This window comes from Acomys minous, assembly GCF_964271855.1.
Source record: "Acomys minous genome assembly, chromosome: 9".
NCBI classification, from domain to species: Eukaryota; Metazoa; Chordata; class Mammalia; order Rodentia; family Muridae; genus Acomys; species Acomys minous.
In genome coordinates this window covers 45,746,216-45,766,852 of record NC_140490.1, presented here as the reverse complement: position 1 = coordinate 45,766,852, position 20,637 = coordinate 45,746,216, and the positions used below count along the sequence as shown (strand labels likewise).

The 20,637-nt window shown below is 52.6% G+C and overlaps 1 protein-coding gene and 2 long non-coding RNA genes across 4 annotated transcripts; 1 reads left to right on the top strand and 2 right to left on the bottom strand.

Moving 5' to 3' along the window:
* Window positions 1-1,877: 1,877 nt before the first annotated feature.
* LOC311605263 lies at window positions 1,878-3,393 on the bottom strand. Its single transcript, XR_014781870.1, has 3 exons — window positions 3,281-3,393; window positions 2,944-3,115; window positions 1,878-2,155 (listed from the first exon to the last, which is right to left on the bottom strand). It is a non-coding gene; the product is annotated as an uncharacterized lncRNA (long non-coding RNA).
* Window positions 3,394-6,385: 2,992 nt separating this feature from the next.
* On the bottom strand, window positions 6,386-10,321 carry LOC311605262. 2 transcript variants are annotated; one of them, XR_014781869.1, is made up of 4 exons: window positions 10,236-10,321; window positions 8,372-8,486; window positions 7,553-7,617; window positions 6,386-7,456 (listed from the first exon to the last, which is right to left on the bottom strand). It is a non-coding gene; the product is annotated as an uncharacterized lncRNA (long non-coding RNA). The 2 variants fall into 2 exon arrangements; XR_014781868.1 differs by having other exon boundaries at window positions 6,386-7,617.
* Window positions 10,322-10,530: 209 nt separating this feature from the next.
* On the top strand, window positions 10,531-14,024 carry BARX1 (BARX homeobox 1). The gene is made up of 4 exons (XM_084795390.1): window positions 10,531-10,978; window positions 12,553-12,844; window positions 12,927-13,011; window positions 13,354-14,024. Exons 1-4 carry the CDS (start codon window positions 10,756-10,758, stop codon window positions 13,516-13,518), a joined length of 765 nt encoding a protein of 254 aa, XP_084651516.1. The 5' UTR covers window positions 10,531-10,755; the 3' UTR covers window positions 13,519-14,024.
* The last annotated feature ends 6,613 nt before the right edge of the window (window positions 14,025-20,637 follow it).

Genomic DNA, 20,637 nt, shown 5'->3' with positions numbered 1-20,637 from the left:
TTTTCTTCCTTGTAACCTTTTATTTGGGGGGAAGGAGTTAGCTACTTTTTATGATTTTATTTTTTCACTTCAACAAGTTCCACTTGAGTCTTACCTCCTAAGATTTGTATTTATAGCCTTTACCATGCTTGTAAGATTTTGTTGTTGTTGTTGTTGTTGTTGTTGTTGTTGTTGTTTTAAGACATGGTTTCTCTGTGTAGCCTTGGCTGTTCTGGAGCTTGCTATAAAGACCAGGCTGGCCTTGAACTCACAGAGATTTCCCTGCTTCTGTTGCTGGGCCACTATCACCCAGCACTTACCAGATTTTCAATAGCTGTTTTGGTGTTCCTGTCTGCTAATTTCATTACCTCTTCTACATTTTTAGTTTGTTTCCAATAATTGATTCCCGCCCCCTCCATTACAGCTCATATTTCCTTGTTTCTCTAACTATCTCGTCCTTTGCAGCTGGATATTGGATATTTAAGTTCCATGGTGTTCAGTTCTAAGCACTACTATATTATTTTAGAGACTTTTCCATTGGTCTGCCTACAATTAGTTTATCTACAGAGCAACCGATTCTACTGTTGCTTGATGTGTCATAATTTTGGCTTTAAAGTGACTCCAGAGCTGCTCACAATCTGGGAAACTTTGGCCTGCTTCTAAGTGTGACTCCAGGGTGTGGCCCTCTGCCCAATGCTGCTGTGTTATCAGGCTGCTCAACACCCCTCAGCCCTACCTCTCCCGCATGAGTTACTCTGACAAGGATGCCTTTAGTCTTTCCGCAATTTCTAGACCGCTTTCTCTGCATTACAACTTTCTTTGCCTTAAAATTTCCAGTCTTGCTTGGCATGGTGGTGTATACCTGTAATCCCAGCACTCGGGAGGCAGAGGCAGCCAGATTACTGTGAGTTCGAGGCCAGCCTAGGCTACAAAGTGAGTCCAGGACAGCCAAGATAACACAGAGAAACCCTGTCTCAAAAAACTAAAAACTAAAACTAATAAAATAAAATAAAATAAAATAAAATAAATCCAGTCTTCTTAGTACCCCAGTCTATCTAAAATAAGTTCCAGGTTCAGCGAGAGACCGTGTCTCAAAATAAAATAAGGTGGAGGATGGTTGAGATGGTTCTTCAACAAAGTCATTTCCACATGGTAGAAGGAGAGAGCCAACTCCCTCAGCTTGTCCCCTGGGAAAAAGTAGAGGCTGGCCCTGGTGAGCTGAGTCTAGTTTCTCCTGGGCTGTGCCTTTACTCCCCAGGCTTCTCACTGGGTCTTTATGGGACCCTGGACCCAGCCCAAAGTCCTGGGAGTCTCTGAGAGCCTTCAAGTATCCAGTAAGAGAGACTGAGGCACGCTACTGAAGCCTGCCATGGAGGAAGAGAAAAGCCTGTGGGTAGAACCCGTGGCCTCAAGGTGGAGCTGTATCAGGGGCGGGGCCCTCACAGATGCCAGGCCAAGGGCCAAGCAGCTGCCTCAGGCCCCAATTCTATGCACCCTAGTCCTGCCTCCCAGGGTCAGAGCAATTAAAAACCCCACAGGAGCAGGAGGAATCGACAGATCCGATCTGTAACTGCTGCTGGCCCATCTTGGTCTACATCCCTTGCTGGTGGGCTCTACTACTAGACTGGGTATCACTGATGATCTAGCTTAGGACCTGCCTAGGTTAGGAACACTTCTGCCTCTGGGTAGTTATTTTTATATTTGTTTGGTTCATTTGGCTGGGTTTTCCTGTCTTTCCCCCAGGCTGACTTTGAACTTCATGCAATCCTCTTGCCTCAGCCTCCAGAATAGTGAATCATCACTTTGAGTCACTCTTAGTCATAGTAAAATGATAGCTGATGCACAGCAAGATACCAGGATGGCCAGGGCACAGACCCTGTTATTACCACATAGTCCCCGCCCACACCTGTCAGCCTGGTGTAGGGGCTTCCCTGAGCAGTGGCAGATGTTATAGGGACAGAGAGAGTTCTTGGCCCCTTTGGTAGGCAGGCTCACTGATGTGGTGACTCTGAGGTTTGTTCCTGGTTGGTGGTGACAGAGACACAGCTGGGTGGGCATCCTGGCAGCCAGGCCCTTAGGAGTTGTCTAGCCAGTGTCTCACAAGGCTGTGGTCATAGTGTCTGCCCTGCTGTGGCCTCCGCTCAGCCAGCGATGAAATGTCTCCTTCTGAGATCACCTGAGTGGGAGGCAGGGTTCCTTCTTCTGGGTTCTGGCCATTAAGTCCCTCCACTTCCCCAGGTCCCCAAGAGCATCTCTGACCTCAGGAAGGCCCCTGTGACCTTTTAAAAGCACCACTCAATTAGGCCAATCCAAGATCATCTCCCTTTTTGACTAATTCATAGTCAGTTAGCTAAGGACTCAGTTACATTTACCATAAAGGTAAATGTAAATGTAAAGGTATAGTGTGGACTGTGGCTGTGCTGCAGCACTGTAAGACACACCTTGCTTTACCTTTAGTCCGGTAGGTTATGCAGGGAATGGACACCAGGGGTGACCTCAGAGTTAACGGACTTCCCCTATTCAATACACCTGCAGCAGAAATAGCAAGCCAGGGAATTTCCAAGGTAAAGAGGATTTTTGAATGGGAAGCACAAAGATAGAATGTGTTTCCTCCTTCTCTCCAACACCTTCCTGGTTGTCTAGGAAAGGGACACACAGATGTTAAGGAGGTTAAAGTAATGTCTTTTCTAACTGCCCCTCCCCCTGCCTTGTCCCTATGCAAACAGAAGGAATTAATCAGTAGGACTGATGGGCACAGTTTTCCACTCCCCCACAAGCCGTTTAACCTTTTGTGGCAATCTTCATCCCTCAGACAGAGATGTGGTGGTAGCAGCAAAACCAGGGGTTGCCAATGGGAGAGGTCCAGAACTCTGGGTATCCTAAGCCACAGCAGGCACCTTGCCCTCTGTGTGGAGATGTCTAACCTGCTGAATGAGCTGCCTTTGGGGCCCTCACAAACCATACCTGTCCACTGTCCAGGTCCTGGAACTCAGGACAGGGCATGGCTACCCCAGCCCTTCCCCATTCAGCATAAAGTAAGACTCATGGTGCTAAGTTCAGGCCTGGGAATTGTGTGGAGCACAACAGTGGAAACCTTTGGGCAACTGGTGCTTCAGGGCGGACTGAGCCCCAGTAGCTGTGGGGGACGGAAGGAGAGAGTGGGTGTGGTGGCATCAGAAGGTGGCACTATAGTATCCTCAAGGGACCGCTGGTTTGAAAGCCAACTCTGCTAACTCAAACAAATAGGTCCCCACCCCCTCCACACCTCCTTGCTTGCAAATTAAGGGCAAAAGTGTCTCACCTGGATGTGGTGGCACAGGTTTGTAATTTCAGTACTTGAGATGGTGAGGCAGAAGGGTCACAAGTTGGAGGCCAGCCTGGGTGAAATGTTGATTCTCTCTCTCTCTCTCTCTCTCTCTCTCTCTCTCTCTCTCTCTCTCTCACACACACACACACACACACACACACACACACACACACTGGGGGTAGGTAGCTTTCTGCAGTAGAAGATATGAGATTGGATAAGACATTATGACAAGAGAGGCTCTAGCCTCACATTGGTTGGGACGAGTCTCCTGCTGAAAAAGCCATAACTTCACCTCATGTGCTTCTGGGAGTAGCCTGGACTCTGAGCTACAACTGTTCCACTTGTGCAGGAAGCTGTCTCCTGCCTTGTCATACCCATAGGCTTGGGTCATCTTGCGCGCTCCTAGGTCCGTCCCAGCAGATGTACTCAGTTCATTTCTAGAGCCTGGGCTCAAACATTCTGGTTTTCGTTTTCCAGAGGAAAGATGTCCCCAGTGAGTCTAGTTGAGACAGGATGTGACCAGCAGAGGGCAGAATAACCTTGGAAGATGAGGGGGTGGAGCAATGCGCCCGCTTCAGAGCGATGTTTCCTGGAAAAACTCTCAGCTGGCTTCACATTTATAACAGCCACTCTTTGGTCATATTCTTTCCCGCTGCCCATTCCTTGTCACTCGGCAGCTGCAAAGGCTCAGGGCTTGGGAAACCCCCAGCAAGACCGGGCTATAGGCCCCAGTCCATCCACATTTCAGCAGCTGCAGAAGATTTAGATGGAACTGAGGGATATGGGAAAGGATGTGGCCTCAGTGGGAACACTCTTCCCCGTGGTGGCCTTCCCTGAGACTGACCCTCCTGGTCACCGGGCTCTCGGGAGCTACCACTGAAGGGAGTGGGTGCCCCATCACAAGGAGTGTACAAGGAGCTGGAAGGCAGGTAATTAATGACTCCAAAGACTTTTGTGAGAACTGATTGAAAAGATGATTGTGAAATTGGACTTGACAGTGTATGCCTGTAATCCCAGCACTTGGGAGGCAGAGGAGGATCAGGAGTTTCAGGCTAATCTTGGCTACGTAGTGTAGCCTGGGCCATGTAAGACACAAACAAGAGAGGGAGGAATAAAGATAAAAGTAAGAGGCTGGTGGATCTCCATGGAGTTCAAGGCCAGCCTGATCTACATAGGGAGACCCTGTCTCAAGAGAGAAAGAAAAAGGTAGAAAAATGCACGTTGTGTGGCTTGGTGTTTGGGCATAGTATTCCCAGTAAGAACATTTTTGCTGAAAATCCAGAGATGGGCAGAGGAGATGGCTCCTGTGACTCTTTCTGAGGGCACTGTTGAACAAACAGGTATTTCCCTTGGGGCGGGGGGGGGGGGGGACAGCAAAACAATTTTAAAAACTAAGATAACCCTCTGAACACAAGTTTTGCAGTTGGAAGAATTGATTCCAGCCCAGGAATTGGCAATTGACAATTCCCTGCCTGACTTCAAGAGGCCAATAGGATGAAAAATGGATCTTATGATTATCGGTGGTTGGGGAAAACAATCAAAACGAGAATAATATTTCACGATGTGAAAGTTGTGTCAAAGTCAACTTTCAGGGCACATAAATGAACTTGGACTGGAGTAGAGCCACGTGACCTGAAAGAGACAGCATAAAAGTTTTGGTCCCCAGTGGAGGTTGTTAAGAGTGGGCAGGAAAGTCTTCAAGTGAGGCACCCCCAACCAACCCCCATACACCCTAAAACTCCCTTGCCCCATCCTTCATACCTCCCCCCAACCCTGTCCTAGTTGGAGGCAGAGGCCAGAAGATCAGGAGCCCAGGGTTCAAGTTCAAGACCAACCTAGCCTACAGGAGACTATCTCAAAAATAAATAAATAAATAAATAAATACCTGTCCTTTTCTGGGTTTTGTTTGCTAGCATGTGTTGTTTGTTTGTTTGTTTGTTTGTTTGTTTTTTCATTTGGGGGAAACAGACAATGAGATGGAATGAGGGGTCCTGGGTGCCCAATGAGGTTCCCACGGGCATTTGTGACATGTGAATCTGTTAAGCCTGCCTTTTAAAACCACTCCTGGCACCCTAGCAAATTTGAGGCCAGCCAGACTAAAGGGGGAAAGTACAATGAGAGGACTCAGAAAAGCACAGGCCCTCTGAAGGTGGCACCAGCCACTGCCCTCACTGTATGTGTCTCCAGTGCGTTTAGAAGAGCATACAGAAGGGTAGCCTAGACTCATGCTAGGAGGCTGGCCTGGGCTTATGTCTGAAGAGTGGGCTGTCTGTACCTTCTCCACACCCCTGCGAGGATCCAAATCCCCGACTGAGACAGAAGCATTGCCAGAGCTGACAATATCCTCCCAACGGAGTAGAAGGGAAGAGCAGCCAATACTGCCCAGCGGGCTCCTCGCACCTGCAGTCAGTCTCCTGACAAGCTTTGTATCGGGAACGCTGTCAGGGAGGACTCCTCCAGCGAGCGCAGTGCAGCTAAAGAGCACAGGGCTGGGCATCCAACCTCTCACCCTAGAGCTGACTCCCCATGGTGTCCAGGCAAGAAGGAAAGGATGCCTCATAAACACGCTAGAGAGCCCTTCGGGAGCTCTGCGGATTTAATCCGGTATTAGAAACATTAAAGACCCGAGTGTCAGCACAGGCCTTTGTGACCGCCTCTGCTCTTGCCATTAGAGTAGGAAGCTATGACTTAGCGATCCCGAGCGGGGCAAAAAAAACCAGAAAGGCGCAAAGGATCTTGTGTTAGAGTTGGGGAGTTAAGAAGAGAGGGAAATAGAGGGCAAAGAAAAACGAAAAAGCGGGGGTGTTTTCCAGCTCGCCTTGCTTCCTTTATCTTCAAGCCGCCGCCTCTCTGGGGCCTCTTCTTTTCCTCAGCAAAAACTCTTTTCTGGAAGGCCAGTCAGCGGCTTTCGAATCTAACCGCAGCGGCTAGAGCCTCAGGGGCTTTGGCAGAACCTCAGGTGCCAGCCAGGTGGCGGGCGCGGGTGGAGGGGCACCTGCCTACACAGGGCTTGGAAGGTGCCTCAGGACAATCACTATGAGGTCATCTCCCTTCCCCGAAGGGACAGAAAGCCTGCACTCCCCAGGAGGCACTCCGCGCGGGGTTCAGACCACTTCTGGCACAGGCATGATCTCCCAGGTTCTGCCTTCGTTGCCGCATGGAACAGGGAACAGATGTGAGTAGCTCCCCTCTGACGGGGAGCTTCGGCCCACGAGCCGCACAAGCAGCGGAGCCAACCGAAGTTAGCGACCATCTTGTCTCAGTCTTGGGAGTGACCTGGTTCTCACCTCTACTCTGGGATCGGTGGTCGCACCGGAAGCCGCTAAGCGCAGGAATGGGTGTGAAACAGGACTAGCGAAGGATCACTAGGGACCTTGACCAGCAACAACTGGTTCCCCGAAGAGTCCCTACGGGAGTACTGTAACGCAAATTTCCAAAGGAAATTACACATTCTTGAACAACAAACCCTACAAAACAAAAAGGAACCAACCTCAAAGATCATATCTGCAAAGGCACTGTCATGCAAAACGTATTCCGACCCCCAAGCCCCGGGAAGAGTTAGAAAAAGATTCAAAACGAAAGTTCACAAGGACATTATAAACTACCCATGATGAAAACGAATTACGGAAACTGGCTCTCCAACGAAAAAGCAACTTGGGTGTGATCTATGTAGGGACCGCGTAGTTTTATATCCTCGACGGTCTTGTGTATAGAAGCCAAACTGACGACCTCTTTCTAGCAAAGTGCACGGCAAAGACGACTGCCTGCCCAGACTACGCGTTGCCCTCTGGGTCCAGGAAACCTCTAGGTCCAGGCGCACCCGAGGTTAAAGTCAGCCTCCCTCTCGAAGGCCAACGCCATGGTCACCACCGCAAACCCGCCTAGAGCAGAAAGACAGGCTTAGAGGAATAAAGCACCAGGGGGAACGAACTTCTTTTGGGTCTCTCCAGGGTGTTCCTGGAAAGAAAACTTACCCCGAGCGCTCTGGGAGTCAGGCGAACTTGGTGAGGCTCAGGGCTTGCTGTGAACCGGCAAAGGGAATCGGAATCCCTCCCGACGACGGGCAGATGTTTGCTTTACAGTGACCAGAGGAGTGGCAACCGGTTAAGAAATCTTCCTTCCAGCCACCCATGGTCCCAAATTCATTTTGCTGAATAAGATACAGATCGGCTACAAGTGAAAAAGTAGACAAAAAAGAAATCCTCAAGGTCCAGGGAGGGTTGGAGGGGTGCCTCACTTAAAAGCCCTCTTATGCTGGTCACTGACCTGGCCTTGGCTGCTATATCTGCTTAGTGGCACAGGGACCATTTGGCTCCAGAATCCCGTTCCTCCTGGAGGTGTTTGGGAAAGAAAATGTAGCTGGAGATGATGCGGGTCACAACCTCACACTGTGACACATTCCTTTCTTCTACCCGCCACACCCCGTAAAGCCCTGGGGTCTTCCGGGCTCGCAAATGGAAAAGGGGATGGGTTCCACGCTCAAGAGCCCCCTCTTGGCGAAGAGACTGGAGTCCCTCGTTACCGGGCCACCCGGGAGGGTGGCTGGTCCGGGACGCTGAGGTCACCTTTTCCACCGTGCCTGCGTCTCCCAGAGCGGCCAGTTTCCGGGATTTTCGCTTAGGCAACGGCGGGAGGCCCTGGCGGGTCTCAGACTTAGGACTCAGCGGCTGCGCATCTAATGGGGACTTCCCCTTTTCCCGTGCCTTCCATGTGGAAGGGGAGCCCCTTTCCTTGTGAGCCCCTTTCTACCCAGCCAATGCAGAATTCCTAAACAAAGGATCCCTGACGCCGTTTCTTTACATTTTTCGCCTAAACGGGGTATACTCGCAGGTTTGCTCTAGGGTTCCCTCGGACTTTAAGAAGAATGTAGTTCGAAAAGGTTGAGTCATAGGGCCCGAGCTTAAAGGGGGCCATCAGGGCATAAGCCTGGCTCGCAGCCTTTGGTGCCAAGCTAAGCTTTTAGCCCTTGGGGCCTCTTTCCCAGCAGGCACGAATCATTGCAGGCATTCCGCCTGGGCTGCTTGAAACAGCCCTGGCCAGCGGCCAAGGAGCTGGGGGGCGCAGGGGTGGGGGAAGGGGGCACACCTGTGGAATGGAGTAGAGGTGGGTCTGCTTATGTCTTTTGACTCTCCACATCTCGAATTAAGGCCCTCGTACTGAAAATGGGCCTCCTCTGCTCTGCTTGACCTTAATTGGCTTACTGGCAATAAAAACAGATTTGGTGACTGGGCAATCGACAATATGAGTAGTCTTAGTGTCTCAGATCCCAGACTCCAGGACCAGTCTTGAGTTTGTGAAACCTGCCTGAAATTAAAAGAGAGTGTGCATAGAGTTCAGATATGTGCGGCTTCTGTCAGGATCAAAATCGGAAAGACGATAGGGTGGGGGCCAGTTGGGATTCATTCCCAATAGAAACCACTCCCAATAGAAATGCTCCTTCTGATGGATGCTCAAGAGGAAGGGGGGGGGGGGGGGCTGATGTTGAGCCATCCAGGGATGGATGCTGGCAGTGGAGGCAGAAAGATCTTGATTCTGGTGCAGACAGGCATCATGAAGTACCTGGGCAGGTACTTGAACTGAGTCATCCTGAGAAAGGAAGTAGTTGGACTCCACAGGTAGGGATGGGATCCATCTGGGATTCTCCTGTCCTCACTGGAGACACTGACTCCTTTCTCCAGTGGGAAGTAAGGTGACTGTTGGGTCAACAGAAGTGGGCAAAACCATTGCCACCTCTTAGTGGGTCCCATCCCCTCTGGGAAGCCACTAAGGCTACCTTCCTCCAGTCCTGATGGTGGTCTCACAGCTCAGAAAGTCACTAACCAATTGGCTAAGCTGTAGCAATGGGTTTTCAGGGTCTGCCTCTCAGCAGAGTATCTGGAAAGGTGTTCTTTGCCCCCTGCTCAGGCCTAATGGACAAAGGATATTGGTCATCCCTTAGTGTCTTGGATGCTATACCGTCCAGGGCCCAGCCTCTGAGGACCCCTGTCAGGAGGCAGAAGACATTATTTAAACGAAGGAAATTGGGATGCGGGTGTGATGAAATCAGTTTCCCAGAGGTGAGGACTTAGGCTCTGTGGAGAGTGCACATGGGGAAGTAGGCGTGGCCTAAGACTTGGAGTCCAGTTCAGGAGGCATTGATTGGCAGGGCTGGGCAGGGTGGAGACAGAACCCAAGCTCCAGAGCCAGGCTGGTAGGAAAGTCAGCAACTCCTTCCCAAACCTCTCGGGAGGACACCCTACCCTTCTCGTCACCCCTGAGCAGATGGTGAAGGGTACCTACTCACCATCAGGCCCCACAGACTCCCTGAAGCCAAGTGTCAGTTTCTCTTCTGGGTGGGAGACAGCTAAAAAACTATCAGAGCACGCCATCGTCCTCCACCCTCAATCCACCCAGTAACAACTTTATTCCTCCAAAGTCAGAACAGGTCAAGTATTATCCTGTCCCGTGCTCTAATTGCATACACACAACTTAGTCCACTGAGTCTGGTGGTTGCCAAGGAAAAAGTGTCCAGGTTTGCTTAAATTCGAAATTAAAGCAAATTCTACTTGGAGTTTTTTTTTCTCCCCTCTCTCAAGGCAGTTTCCAAGGAATTGAGACCAGAATGGTTAAACTGAGGTTGATGTGGACAGAGAAGGCATAGCCGGCACTCTGGGAGTTTCACCTTCCTGTACTGCCTCACCCCACCCCTATAGCATCTCTCAGTCCTGGGGAGGCTGCTAAAGGTTACCCCTTTCCCTGTATGGCTTTTGCCCTTCCTCTTGACCATGCCAGCCCCTCCCTATCCCACCCAGTCTGCTGGCCTTGCTGCTGTTCCCTCCTTGTGGCCCCCTGCACCCCCAGCCTTTCACCTCTGTCAGACACTCACGTCTAAGAGGAGTCTTGGCCACCTTTTCATCAATGCCTAGTATTCTGCGCGGTCCTTGCTGTCTGTCTTCAGACTCTTTCTCACCTCTCACTTCTGATCCCTGTTTCACCCATCTCCGCAGTGTCCTTTCCTCAGGGCTATCCTCTTGAGTGAACGCTCCGCTTCTCCCCAGGTCCGGGCCTGCTAGCTCCTACCCTTGGGCTCTCTCCCTCCTTTCCTCCTCCCAACCTCCCCCCCCCCCCGGGTCCCTCCCTCCGGCGAGGCCTAGGGGGTAGGGGTGGGGGTGGGGGGCGGTGGCGCGGGGCGGGGCGGGGCAGGGCGGGCGGGGCAAGGCAGTGACGCGGGGCTGGCCGGGCTAGAGGCGCGGCGGCGCGGGGCGGGGGCGCAGTCCCGGGTCCGACTGGCCGAGCCCCGCGCGCCCCGCCCGCGCCCTGCGCCTCCGCCCGGCCAGCCGGCGGGGGAGGGGGCATGAGCCGGCTCCCGCGCGCCGCCCGGAGCTGCGGGCCGGCCTAGAGCCCCACGCGGGCCCCCCCCCCCCCCCCGCCCCGCGCCCGAGCCTTGCTGCCGTCGCTGCCTAGCCGCGGGCGCATCCGCGGGTGCCGCGATGCAACGGCCCGGGGAGCCGGGCGCCGCGCGCTTTGGTCCTCCCGAGGGATGTGCTGACCATCGGCCGCACCGCTACCGCAGCTTCATGATCGAAGAGATCCTCACCGAGCCTCCCGGGCCTAAGGGTGCAGCGCCTGCGGCCGCCGCAGCCGCCGCAGGAGAGCTGCTTAAGTTTGGCGTGCAGGCGCTGTTGGCCGCCCGGCCCTTTCACAGCCACCTGGGTACGTGCAGCGGCCGCCGTGCAGCGGACTGGGCTTGGCAGGAGGGTGGAAGACTAGCCATAGGGTTGTCCACAATCCAACCTCCATCTCCCCTCTGTTTCTGAAACAGAATGGGGTGCAGCTCGGAAGCGCAGGCCCCAGGCGCTTCTCTTTGCTCACTCTAACTGGGAAGTAGAAGGTGCGAGCAATGGGCTACGCAGAAACCAGGCCTTGTGTCCTTAAGTCAGGCCAGAAGAGAGTTTGTTTTCTGCTTTAGGGAGGCTATGGCTTTTCCAGGCCCAGGAATCGCCATGGTAGACGCAAAACCGATTGGTCTACGGGTCACTTTGGATAAAAATGACTTCAAGCCTGAATTTTGGGGTAGGGTTAACTAGACATGCCAGTAGCTACCCACACTAGGACCGCTGAGTCCTCTGGAGAAGAGAGTGGTATCTCACAATGCTGATTGTTGACGGGTGGCCCAAGCCACCCAGGAGCCTCCTAGAGCACTGTGCATTCCAGCTAGAGACAAACGGAGGCCTGTGCTGCAGGGGGATCTCCGTAGGCCTTGTTTGAGGAAAAGAGGCCTGGTTGTGATGCGCTGCCCGCTGGCCCTTCCACTTCCAGGTCAGCAGGACTTCCATGCGTCTTGAACCACTTGCCCAGAACTTTTCAGTCCTGGTCTTGTCTCTAGGAGGATTGTGGGGGCAGCCTGCCCTGTACTGCGTGCCTTCTCCGTCTTGGCTTAGAGCTTGTACTAACTTTCTTTGGTTAACCTCCTTCCTAGTCGTTGGGTGGATCTGTCTCCTGTCTACCACCTTCCCCTCCCCACTGTCCTTCCTCTGCTTTCCCCACGCTGAGGGTCCCCTGCTGAGACCCATTCAATTACGAGAAGCCTGTCAGGAAAGGAGGCTATACATCGACTCCAGCTCAGCTAGTGGCAGTTGGCACAAGTTCCATCCTGGTGCCAGCTGGTCCAGTTTGCCTGTTTGAGGTTCATCTGGTCCACAGCCTCTCTGATTAATGCCTTTCACTAGCAACGGCTCCGGTGTTGGTAATTCGTTTGAAGCGGGCAAATAGCCGGCTTTGGACTACGGAACTTGGGGGAAAGCGTGAACAGAGAAAACAAGAAAGACACTTTTCGGGTTTGAAGGATGCTTTGGTGACCTTCTCTTAGTTGATGGCCAAGACTCAGAAGGCAGGTGAAAGTGCTGTGCAGCGTCTGAAAAATCAAAAGCTCACATTCCACAGCGGTCTTTTCCAAACGCAAAAGCCTCGTCTTTCAAATTCCCCCTTTTCGTCTTAGTTTGCCTTTTTTCATGAAAGGCGTATTCTCTGTGCCCTCTGAGCAGCCAACTTGCTCTTAAGAACCCTGACATCTTAGACCCTGCTGGTTCATGGGAACCCAGAACAGAGCACCGGGTGAGGAGACACTCCTTCCTAGACTTCCCGGTATGACTACGTCAAGGAGGGTCGCCCCGGACGCTTAAGTCCTCAGCGAGCGGCTAGCTCAGGCCTCCCTTGTGCCGCAAAGTGTAGCGGCCTCGGAGGCTGGACTTTAGTTCACCTCGCTCTCGCTTTTTTCCCCCCTGCAGCGGTGCTGAAGGCTGAGCAAGCCGCGGTGTTCAAGTTCCCATTGGCGCCGCTTGGCTGTTCCGGGCTGGGCTCAGCGTTGCTGGCTGCGGGGCCTGGGATCCCCGGCACCGCAGGCGCATCGCACCTGCCGCTGGAGCTGCAACTTCGCGGGAAGCTGGAAGCAGCTGGCTCCGGGGAACCTGGCACGAAAGCCAAGAAAGGACGCCGGAGCCGCACCGTGTTCACGGAACTGCAGCTTATGGGCCTAGAGAAACGCTTCGAGAAGCAGAAGTACCTCTCCACCCCTGACAGGTAGTGCCGGGAGAGACTGGGCTAAGGGGACGGTAAGCCGGTGGTGGACTGACCTGCTGAGGGTGTGCGTTGCTCTTTCCAGAATAGATCTAGCTGAGTCCCTGGGCCTGAGCCAGTTGCAGGTGAAGACCTGGTATCAAAATCGGAGGATGAAGTGGAAGAAAATAGTGAGTGTGGGTGGTGTCTTCCTGCGGGCTGGGGTTTTCTGGGCTTCGTCCCCGGATCCTTCAAGAATTGCTTCCCCACCCTCCTCACACGGAGCCTCAGCCCAGCCCGCCCAGGGCACTCTGTGCTTTCTATTTTGGTTCACTGCAGGGCTGACATTTTCTCCCATCCCAAGCACCTCCTGGCAGCCTTTAATCCCTCCACCTTGGGCTCGCTCTCTCCACAACACTTTACCAGCCACTGGTTCTTCAGGGCTTGGAGTCATTGGCGATGCCTAGGTTGGGCCCTGGTCACCGGGTGGTTTGATTCCCACTTCACCCTAGTCCTGTTCATTCTCGGAACAGGTGTTGCAGGGTGGCGGCCTGGAGTCCCCTACCAAGCCCAAGGGGCGGCCCAAGAAGAACTCCATCCCCACGAGCGAACAGCTCACGGAGCAGGAGCGCGCCAAGGAGGCAGAGAAACCAGCGGAGATGGCGGGGGAGCCCAGCGATCCGAACTGCGAGGACTGAGCATCTCTCCCGAGCTGCGGTGCCCTCGGCGGCGGCGGGAAGCCAGGAGCAGGCCCTTCCGCGCCCAAGCCGTTTGCTTTCTAAACGTTTCATTACTACTTTGAACGCGAACAATTAAGGGCCAAACAAGGAAGGACACAAACCCGGAAGCCAATCCCAGATCTCAGCGAGCTCCTGCCCGGAGTCTGGGAGAGTCGTGTCCACCGTGGCCGAAGCCTCTGGTCCTTCTCAGAGCTCCGCAGTGTCCGGTGCTCCAAGTGCATTCACGTCCCGTTCCTTGCCTACACCTTTCCCTGGCCTCCAGCCGACCTTCTGGGCTCGGACACCGGCAGGCACACACCCGCTTCCGCGCCTTGGGGACAGGTCCTCCAGGTGCAGGTCCCTACGCCCTGCCCTGCAGAGTAGGCTCCGGCAGATCAGCTGATGCCTGGTCCCCATGTCGCAGGGGCTTCTACCCTCCTCTTGCGAAGACGGTGACTTTTTTTTTTCCAATAAAAATATTTTATGACACAGCGGGAGGCTTGCTGACGGGCTTCCGAATCCGAGAGGGGTGGAGGGGGGAAAGGGAGCGTGAGGTAGGAAGGGCACTAGAAACTGCAACATCCTCAGGCTCAAGAGAGGCCAGCGGTGCCCTCATCCCCTGGGGCAAGAACTGCAGAGGCTAGTTGCTTAGGAAATAATTCTGGGTGTGAGGAGCCAGTATGGGCTCTTCTTTCCCAGCGCCCCCCTCTCCCCTTCTCTCTAGGAAGGGGGTAGGGGGCGGGGGGTGGGGTGGGGGGGAGGAGAATGGAGGCACCAACAGGAATAGTAGTCTAGAAGTGCCCGGGAGCTCTGAGCCATACTAGTTGCTGATTAGGTTTCCTGGGACTTCTCCTTTGTGGTCCTTAAGAATGCTCTGTTGATGCAAACGGGAAGCTCAGGGTATGCTAGGCAGTCCTATTGATGGGACGCCTCCTGGTGCCTTTTGCAATCAAAAAGATCTCAGTTGTTTATCCTTTGGGTGGAGTGGTCATATGACGACTTTCTGTTTCTGTATTTGGGGGCCATGGTGACCCCATTCACTTTACTAGCTAACGCTCAGAAAGGAGACACAACTTGACCATGCTGGAGACACACCAGCATTCAAAGCTAGGTCTTCTCAGGGCCCCCAAATGCTGTAGGCTTTGTAATTTTTGGTTTTGGTTTTGGTTTTGGTGGTTACTGTTTTAAAACGAGCTCTCACACTGTTACTCTCACTGTCCTGGAACTTGCTATGTAGACTAGGTTGGCCTTGAACTCAGAGAGAATCACCTGCCTCTGCCTCCCAAATGCTGGGATTAAAAACATTAGCACTATGCAGTAGCAAGGCTTTAAACTTTAAAAATGTGGCAGTCGCCCGTGTTGGTGGTTTATTTTTAAAATGTTTGGATTTTCAAGTTTTTTTGTGGGTTTTTTTGGTGTGTGTGTGTGTGTGTGTGTGTGTGTGTGTGTGTGTGTGTGTGTGTGTTGGGGGTGCAGTATGTGCATGTGGGTGTAGCTGCCATGGCCAGAGGTGTCAGAGTCCCTTGGAGCAGAGGGGTTATGGGTGCTGGGAACCAGAACCAACCTAGGGCTTCTGCAAGAATTTGAGTTCTTAACTGCCGCACACTTTCTCCAGCACCAAACTTTTCATATCCGGCTAAGTGGTTCTTTTGGGTCTAGAGTACCCACATTTTGTGAGGGCTTTGTGAGCAGTTTCTTTAGCACCCCAGTCATGCTAGGTCTTAGAGAGACCATCTCTGTCCTGGATCCTTAATTCAGTCTCACAAACAACCCCAGGGAAGGCTGCCTGGAAGGAATGAATTCGTGTGTGTGTGTGTGTGTGTGTGTGTGTGTGTGTGTGTGTGTGTATGTGTGTGTGTGTGTGTGTGTGTGTGTGTGTGTGTGTGAGAGAGAGAGAGAGAGAGAGAGAGAGAGAGAGAGAGAGAGAGAGAGAGAGAGAGCCTCTAATTTCTTCCGGCCCTTGGAGTAACCCCCAGGTCAGCTCATCCTCCAGTGTTATTGTGAAATACTCTTGTAACAGACCCCAGCAACCATCTAAGCTAATCCTTACAGCTCCAAACAAAGGTCTGAGTTCGGTGGCCAGAAGGCCTAGGGGACCGAGGGTTCAGTCTTTTCTCCAATCAACTCTGCCAAACTGTGGAAGGGTAGAACCCACTGGGGTACCCGTACATGGGTGCAGGGGGTTCCAACTCAACTAGTTCTGGCTCCTGTAAGGCCTTCTCATTTTGCTAAATTTGAAGGACCCAATCTTACGTAAATTACTTGCTAAGTGCGTCCAAGGCTTCCTTAGGGACGCTCCTCACTGGCCCAGGCCAGCTGAGCCAGAGGCCTATGGCAAAATCGGGACTCAAAGCAAACTTCAGAGGACAGCGCCCTCCAGGCACAGAGGCCGAACCTGACTGCAGTCCTTCAGTTATTAATGGATTATTGGAGGCAAGCAGGGTCTCCAAAGGCGGTTGTTTATCCCAGTGCAGAACGAGGTGGCAAGGTTTTGTCTGTGCGGTGGTGCTCCGAGCATACATCAGAATCAGCCAATGCGAACACAAACAGAGCCAGCCAGCAAGAGAAAAGGATGCTTTTCCTTTCGTGGGCAGATCAGAGTTTCCTTGCTTGGGAGAGTACCTGAGACTAGATGGAAACGTCCAAGCAGGTGGCTCCGGGAGTCCCAAGTGTTCTAAGAGCAGGGGTCTGCGGTAAAGGGCTCCCCTTAACCACCCGAGCCTTAAGGCCCTTAAGGCGTTGGTTTGTGTGCCACCCACTCGGGTCCCCAGAATCAAGGGCCCCTCCTTGCCTCCATCGACCACGCCCCTCTTTCCAGGCGGGCGATTTGGGGGGAAGGGAAGATTCCTCTCTTTTCTCCTGGACCCTTGCCACACAAGTCAATTTTCGGCCCCCAAGGTCCTGGGAAACAAACCTTAGAGACGTCGTAGGCGGCCGTGGCCCCGGCGGTATTTCGCGGAGCCCTCCGTCGGAGGCTGAGGGAGAGAGGGGGCTCTGGTGGCCCTGGGGCAGGGAGGACCTGAGGGACTCAGGGAAGGGAAGGGCAGACCGCTGTAGGAGCACTGGGAACCGGCAGGCCAGCTGCGCTCGGGGACACTCTATCTGCGCTGCCTGCACCCGGTCGGTAGCAGCTGAGCAATGCGCCGGACTCCGGGCAGGGTGGCGGCGGCGCTCCGCGGCGGGCGAGTGTGGAGACGCGCTTCCCCAGGCCCTGAGCTCTGAGTGTGGGCCGTCAGTGAAGCGGAAACTGGGTCCATGCTGGGAGCTGCCTCTGAGGTCGGGCGAGTGCTGATCACCAAAAACCCGTGTTTCTACTGTGTCTAGCCGCCGCACGTAGATCCTTGAGAGCCGCCAGCATGGTCTCAGCCGCAAGCTCATTTCACACCGGTGCCCCACTTTTAAAAAACAAATAATAAAAATTTCTGTGTCCCCCTTTTCGCTCTTGAGCTCTTGAAGAGTGGTCGGTGGGAACTTACAAAGTGGAAGAAAGAGCCTCGCACCACCCGGGTCCGGTTAACTACGACAGGGTTTAAGGTCACCTGAAACGGGAGGGCACAGGGAACCAAGGACCAGAACCGGTCCAGCTGCCGGTGGCCAAAAAGGCTAGTCTCTGTTTTGCCACATCCCAACAACCACAAGCTTTCTCTGCTTAACAGGGTCCCACGGCCTGGTTTCGTTTTGCGCCCTTATTTTGTTTTTACAACCTGGGAAATCCTGACCTAGAAGCGTCAGCAAGGGAGAGGAAACTCTAGAGCCAAGCCTGCTCTTGAATCCTGTCCAGGCCAGGAGTTCCTGGGAGGCCAGTTAGTTGGAATCTCAGATTCGTCTGGTTTCCACGAAACAACTGAGAGAGCTGGGACACCTCAATTACGGTAGGGCACTAGAGGGGACCCATGGGAACAACATTTTAGCCGATTTTCTCTCCCTCCCCTTCAAGTTTTAAATCTTTTTTCTTTTTGTGATGCAGAAGATCAAATCTATGCCTCGTGCACGCTAGACAATTGCTGTCCCACTGAGCAGTGTCCCCAGGCAGTTCCGTTATTTTTCGAATGTAAGCCCAAGAATGGTTTGTAATTAAAAAAATCTATGTCCAAATAATGCTGCAAGGGATCTTTGGGTAAGCAGAAAATAAAATTCCCAGGTAGTGGGAAAGCAATGAGCTGCAGCCTCACTGGCAACGCTGAGCGCCAACCCCCTTAATTCTTCAGGAAGTTACTCTTGACATCACGGCATCTCAAGCCCTCTAATATATGTTAGGCTCCTACACAGGCCAACCCTCCTTTCTTTGCTTCCTTCAAAAATATTTATGTGTGTGCATGTACATGCAAATGTGCATACACACAAGCGCGCATGTGTGTGAAGGCCAGGGGTCAACCTCAGGTGTCATTCTCCAGGAGCTGTTCTCCTTGTGTTTTGACACAGAGTTTCTTGCTGCAATTTGGGGCTCACCAATCAGGCTAGACCATCTGGTGGGGGAGGGAGGGGGGCTCCCGGATCTTCTTGTCTCATGTCTCCAGCACTGGATTACAAGCACACACCATCATGCACAAGCACACTTGTGCAAGAGTGCTTGGAGCTCTTTCTAAATGGGTCCTCATGTTTGTGGGACAGGCAGTGTCCTGACTGAGCCATCTCCTCTCCTCCATGCTTCTCTTCTTTCTTTTAAGAAGCATCTAGAAGTGATGGCGCACACCTTTAATCCCAGGACTCAGGAAGCAGAAGCAGGTAGATCTTTATGAGTTCAAGGCCAGCCTGGTCTACAAATTGAGTTCCAGGGCAACCAGGACTCTTATACAGAGAAACCCCAGTCTCTCTCAAACAAACAAACAAACAAATAAATAAGCAAAACAACAACAAATGTATTGGAGTGTGGCAGGCAGCTCCCAGTGCTGGTAACACATCCTGTTTCCCCAAGCGTGAAGTGCCTCCTACATCTATCAGTGGCAAAGTAAGAGAGGAGCTTCCATTTGGCAGATGAACACAAAGTTCAGCAATGTTAGCAGCTTGCTCAGGCACACACCGGCACTACGAATGGAATTTGGATCTGATTTGGTTCAGGGAGGTTACCACAACTCCTTGCCTAGTGGCCTGAAGGTCTGGTTTGGGGTGGCTCAGGTGCCTTAGGGTCCCCCAATGCCTTGAGCCACCCCCTCCCCACTCCATAAGGAATCCTAACATTTGTTCAATAAGTACTAAGCACCTGCTGTGAGCAAACACTGTAGGCACACTGCCCACAACCTTTAGTTCCTACTGCAGGTGGGAACAGGCTAGACAGACGATAATAAAGCTACAATTAAAACCAGAGGTGACTGCACAGAGTGACAGAAGTCAGCTGAAAATTAAGCAGCTGTGCTGGGTGCAGTGACTCACTCTTTTAGTAACAGAAATCTTGGGAGGCAGAGGCTGGCAGATCTCTATGAGTCGTAGGGCAGCCTGGTCTATATAACAAGTTCCAGGACAGATAGGACTACAAAGCAAGCAAGCAAGCAAGCAAACAAAACAAAACAAAAAAGGAGGAGGAAGAGGAGAAGAAAGAAGAAAAAGGAAAAAAATTAAGCAGGTCATAGACAAAGGATGGAGGGAGTCTTTAGTCATGGAGATTCTGAAGCTGAGAGAGCTTCTACTGAGGCCTCAATGACAAGAAGGAAGTGTCTGTGCTAGCTCTGGGGGAAGATCAGCATCAGAGCAAGTGCAAAGGTCCTGGGGCATTCCTTGAGTTTGGCCTAAAGGCATGAAAGAAATAACAAGTCAAAGTGAGGAAGAGAACGAAAGCCTAGGAGGTGGACCCAGGAGCTACCTGAAAGGTGGTCTGAAGGAGACAGCCTTGGGAGGCTTTCCCATGACCTACTACTCTACTGCACACTTGAACTTTAATAGGGTTGGGAGCATATGCTCAACCCCTGCCAGGCAAGTGTGTGTATGTGTGTGTGTGTGTGTGTGTGTGTGTGTGTGTGTGTGTGTGCACAAGTACATGTGCGTGTTCTTTCTTTTTCATAAGGTTGCAATTTTCTGCGTGCTTTAAGGACATTAGAAGGGCGTTTGACTGACACGCCATGTGAAACGCATTAGGCAGACTGCAGGGGCGCTGCTGGAGGGAGGGGCAGGTGGAGGAGGGAGCTAGGCCCTACTCCCTTGCTGGGTGAGGTTGGTGGGGAGGGCAGCACAGAGATGGGGAGGAAAGAAAAAGAGAGGGGAGGGGAGAAGAGGGAAGGGAAGTGGAGCGGAGAGAGACAGAGGTGTGGGCAAAGCGAGATGTCAAAAATTGACCTACACTTGTAGGAAAAGTGAGACAATTTGAGGGGGGATGGTGGTCACAAAAGGAGAGCAGGAGAAAATGGTGGCCTCAGAGCAGAGAGAAGGTAAAAGGCAAGGGGGGGGGCGGGGCAGGGGGAGGCAGAAGGCAAGAAAGGAAAGCTTTCAGGAAACTATAAAAGGAAGACTAAGAAGTAGAAGTCTAGGCTCCCAAACCACCATGAGGTCTTGAGCGCAGTGAGTCCTTTGCCTGGTAGATGGCGAGGGACGGAACAGAGTGAAAGCCTTCCTTGCTTGCGTGACCGTCCAGTTCCCTCCTTCCATAGGCTATTCAATGCCTGCTTTGCATTGAAGCCCCCCCCCCAAACCTAAGCTTTCAAACCCCCGTGACTCTGACCCAGTGCCGCTCTCTGGGGCTCATCGCCCTCAGATGCCCTGTATTTGTAGAGTCTTGTCTCTCAGTCCCTGGCATGGCCTGAGTCCTCAGCATGCTCCTGTCTATTCAGCATTGTCCCCCTGTGACACACCCTGTGAGCACAGACCTGCAGTTAAGAGCTAACTGGGACTGTGGACACAGTACCTGTTCTCTCTGTGACTCGGTTTCCCCTTCTCTAAAATGGGACGAATGACAAGACTTCGTGGTCTCATTGAGGTGCCTGGGTATATAGCAATTGAATTTATTTCCTCTTAAAGTGGGGTGATGAGAGCTACTGAGGTGGTGCACCCTACAAGCTTGCAGAGTTAATGGGACAGGGGTTAAAGGGAAATGGAGTGGGTGTTGGCAACACACACACACACACACACACACACACACACACACACACACACCCGGACATCTCGTTTGAG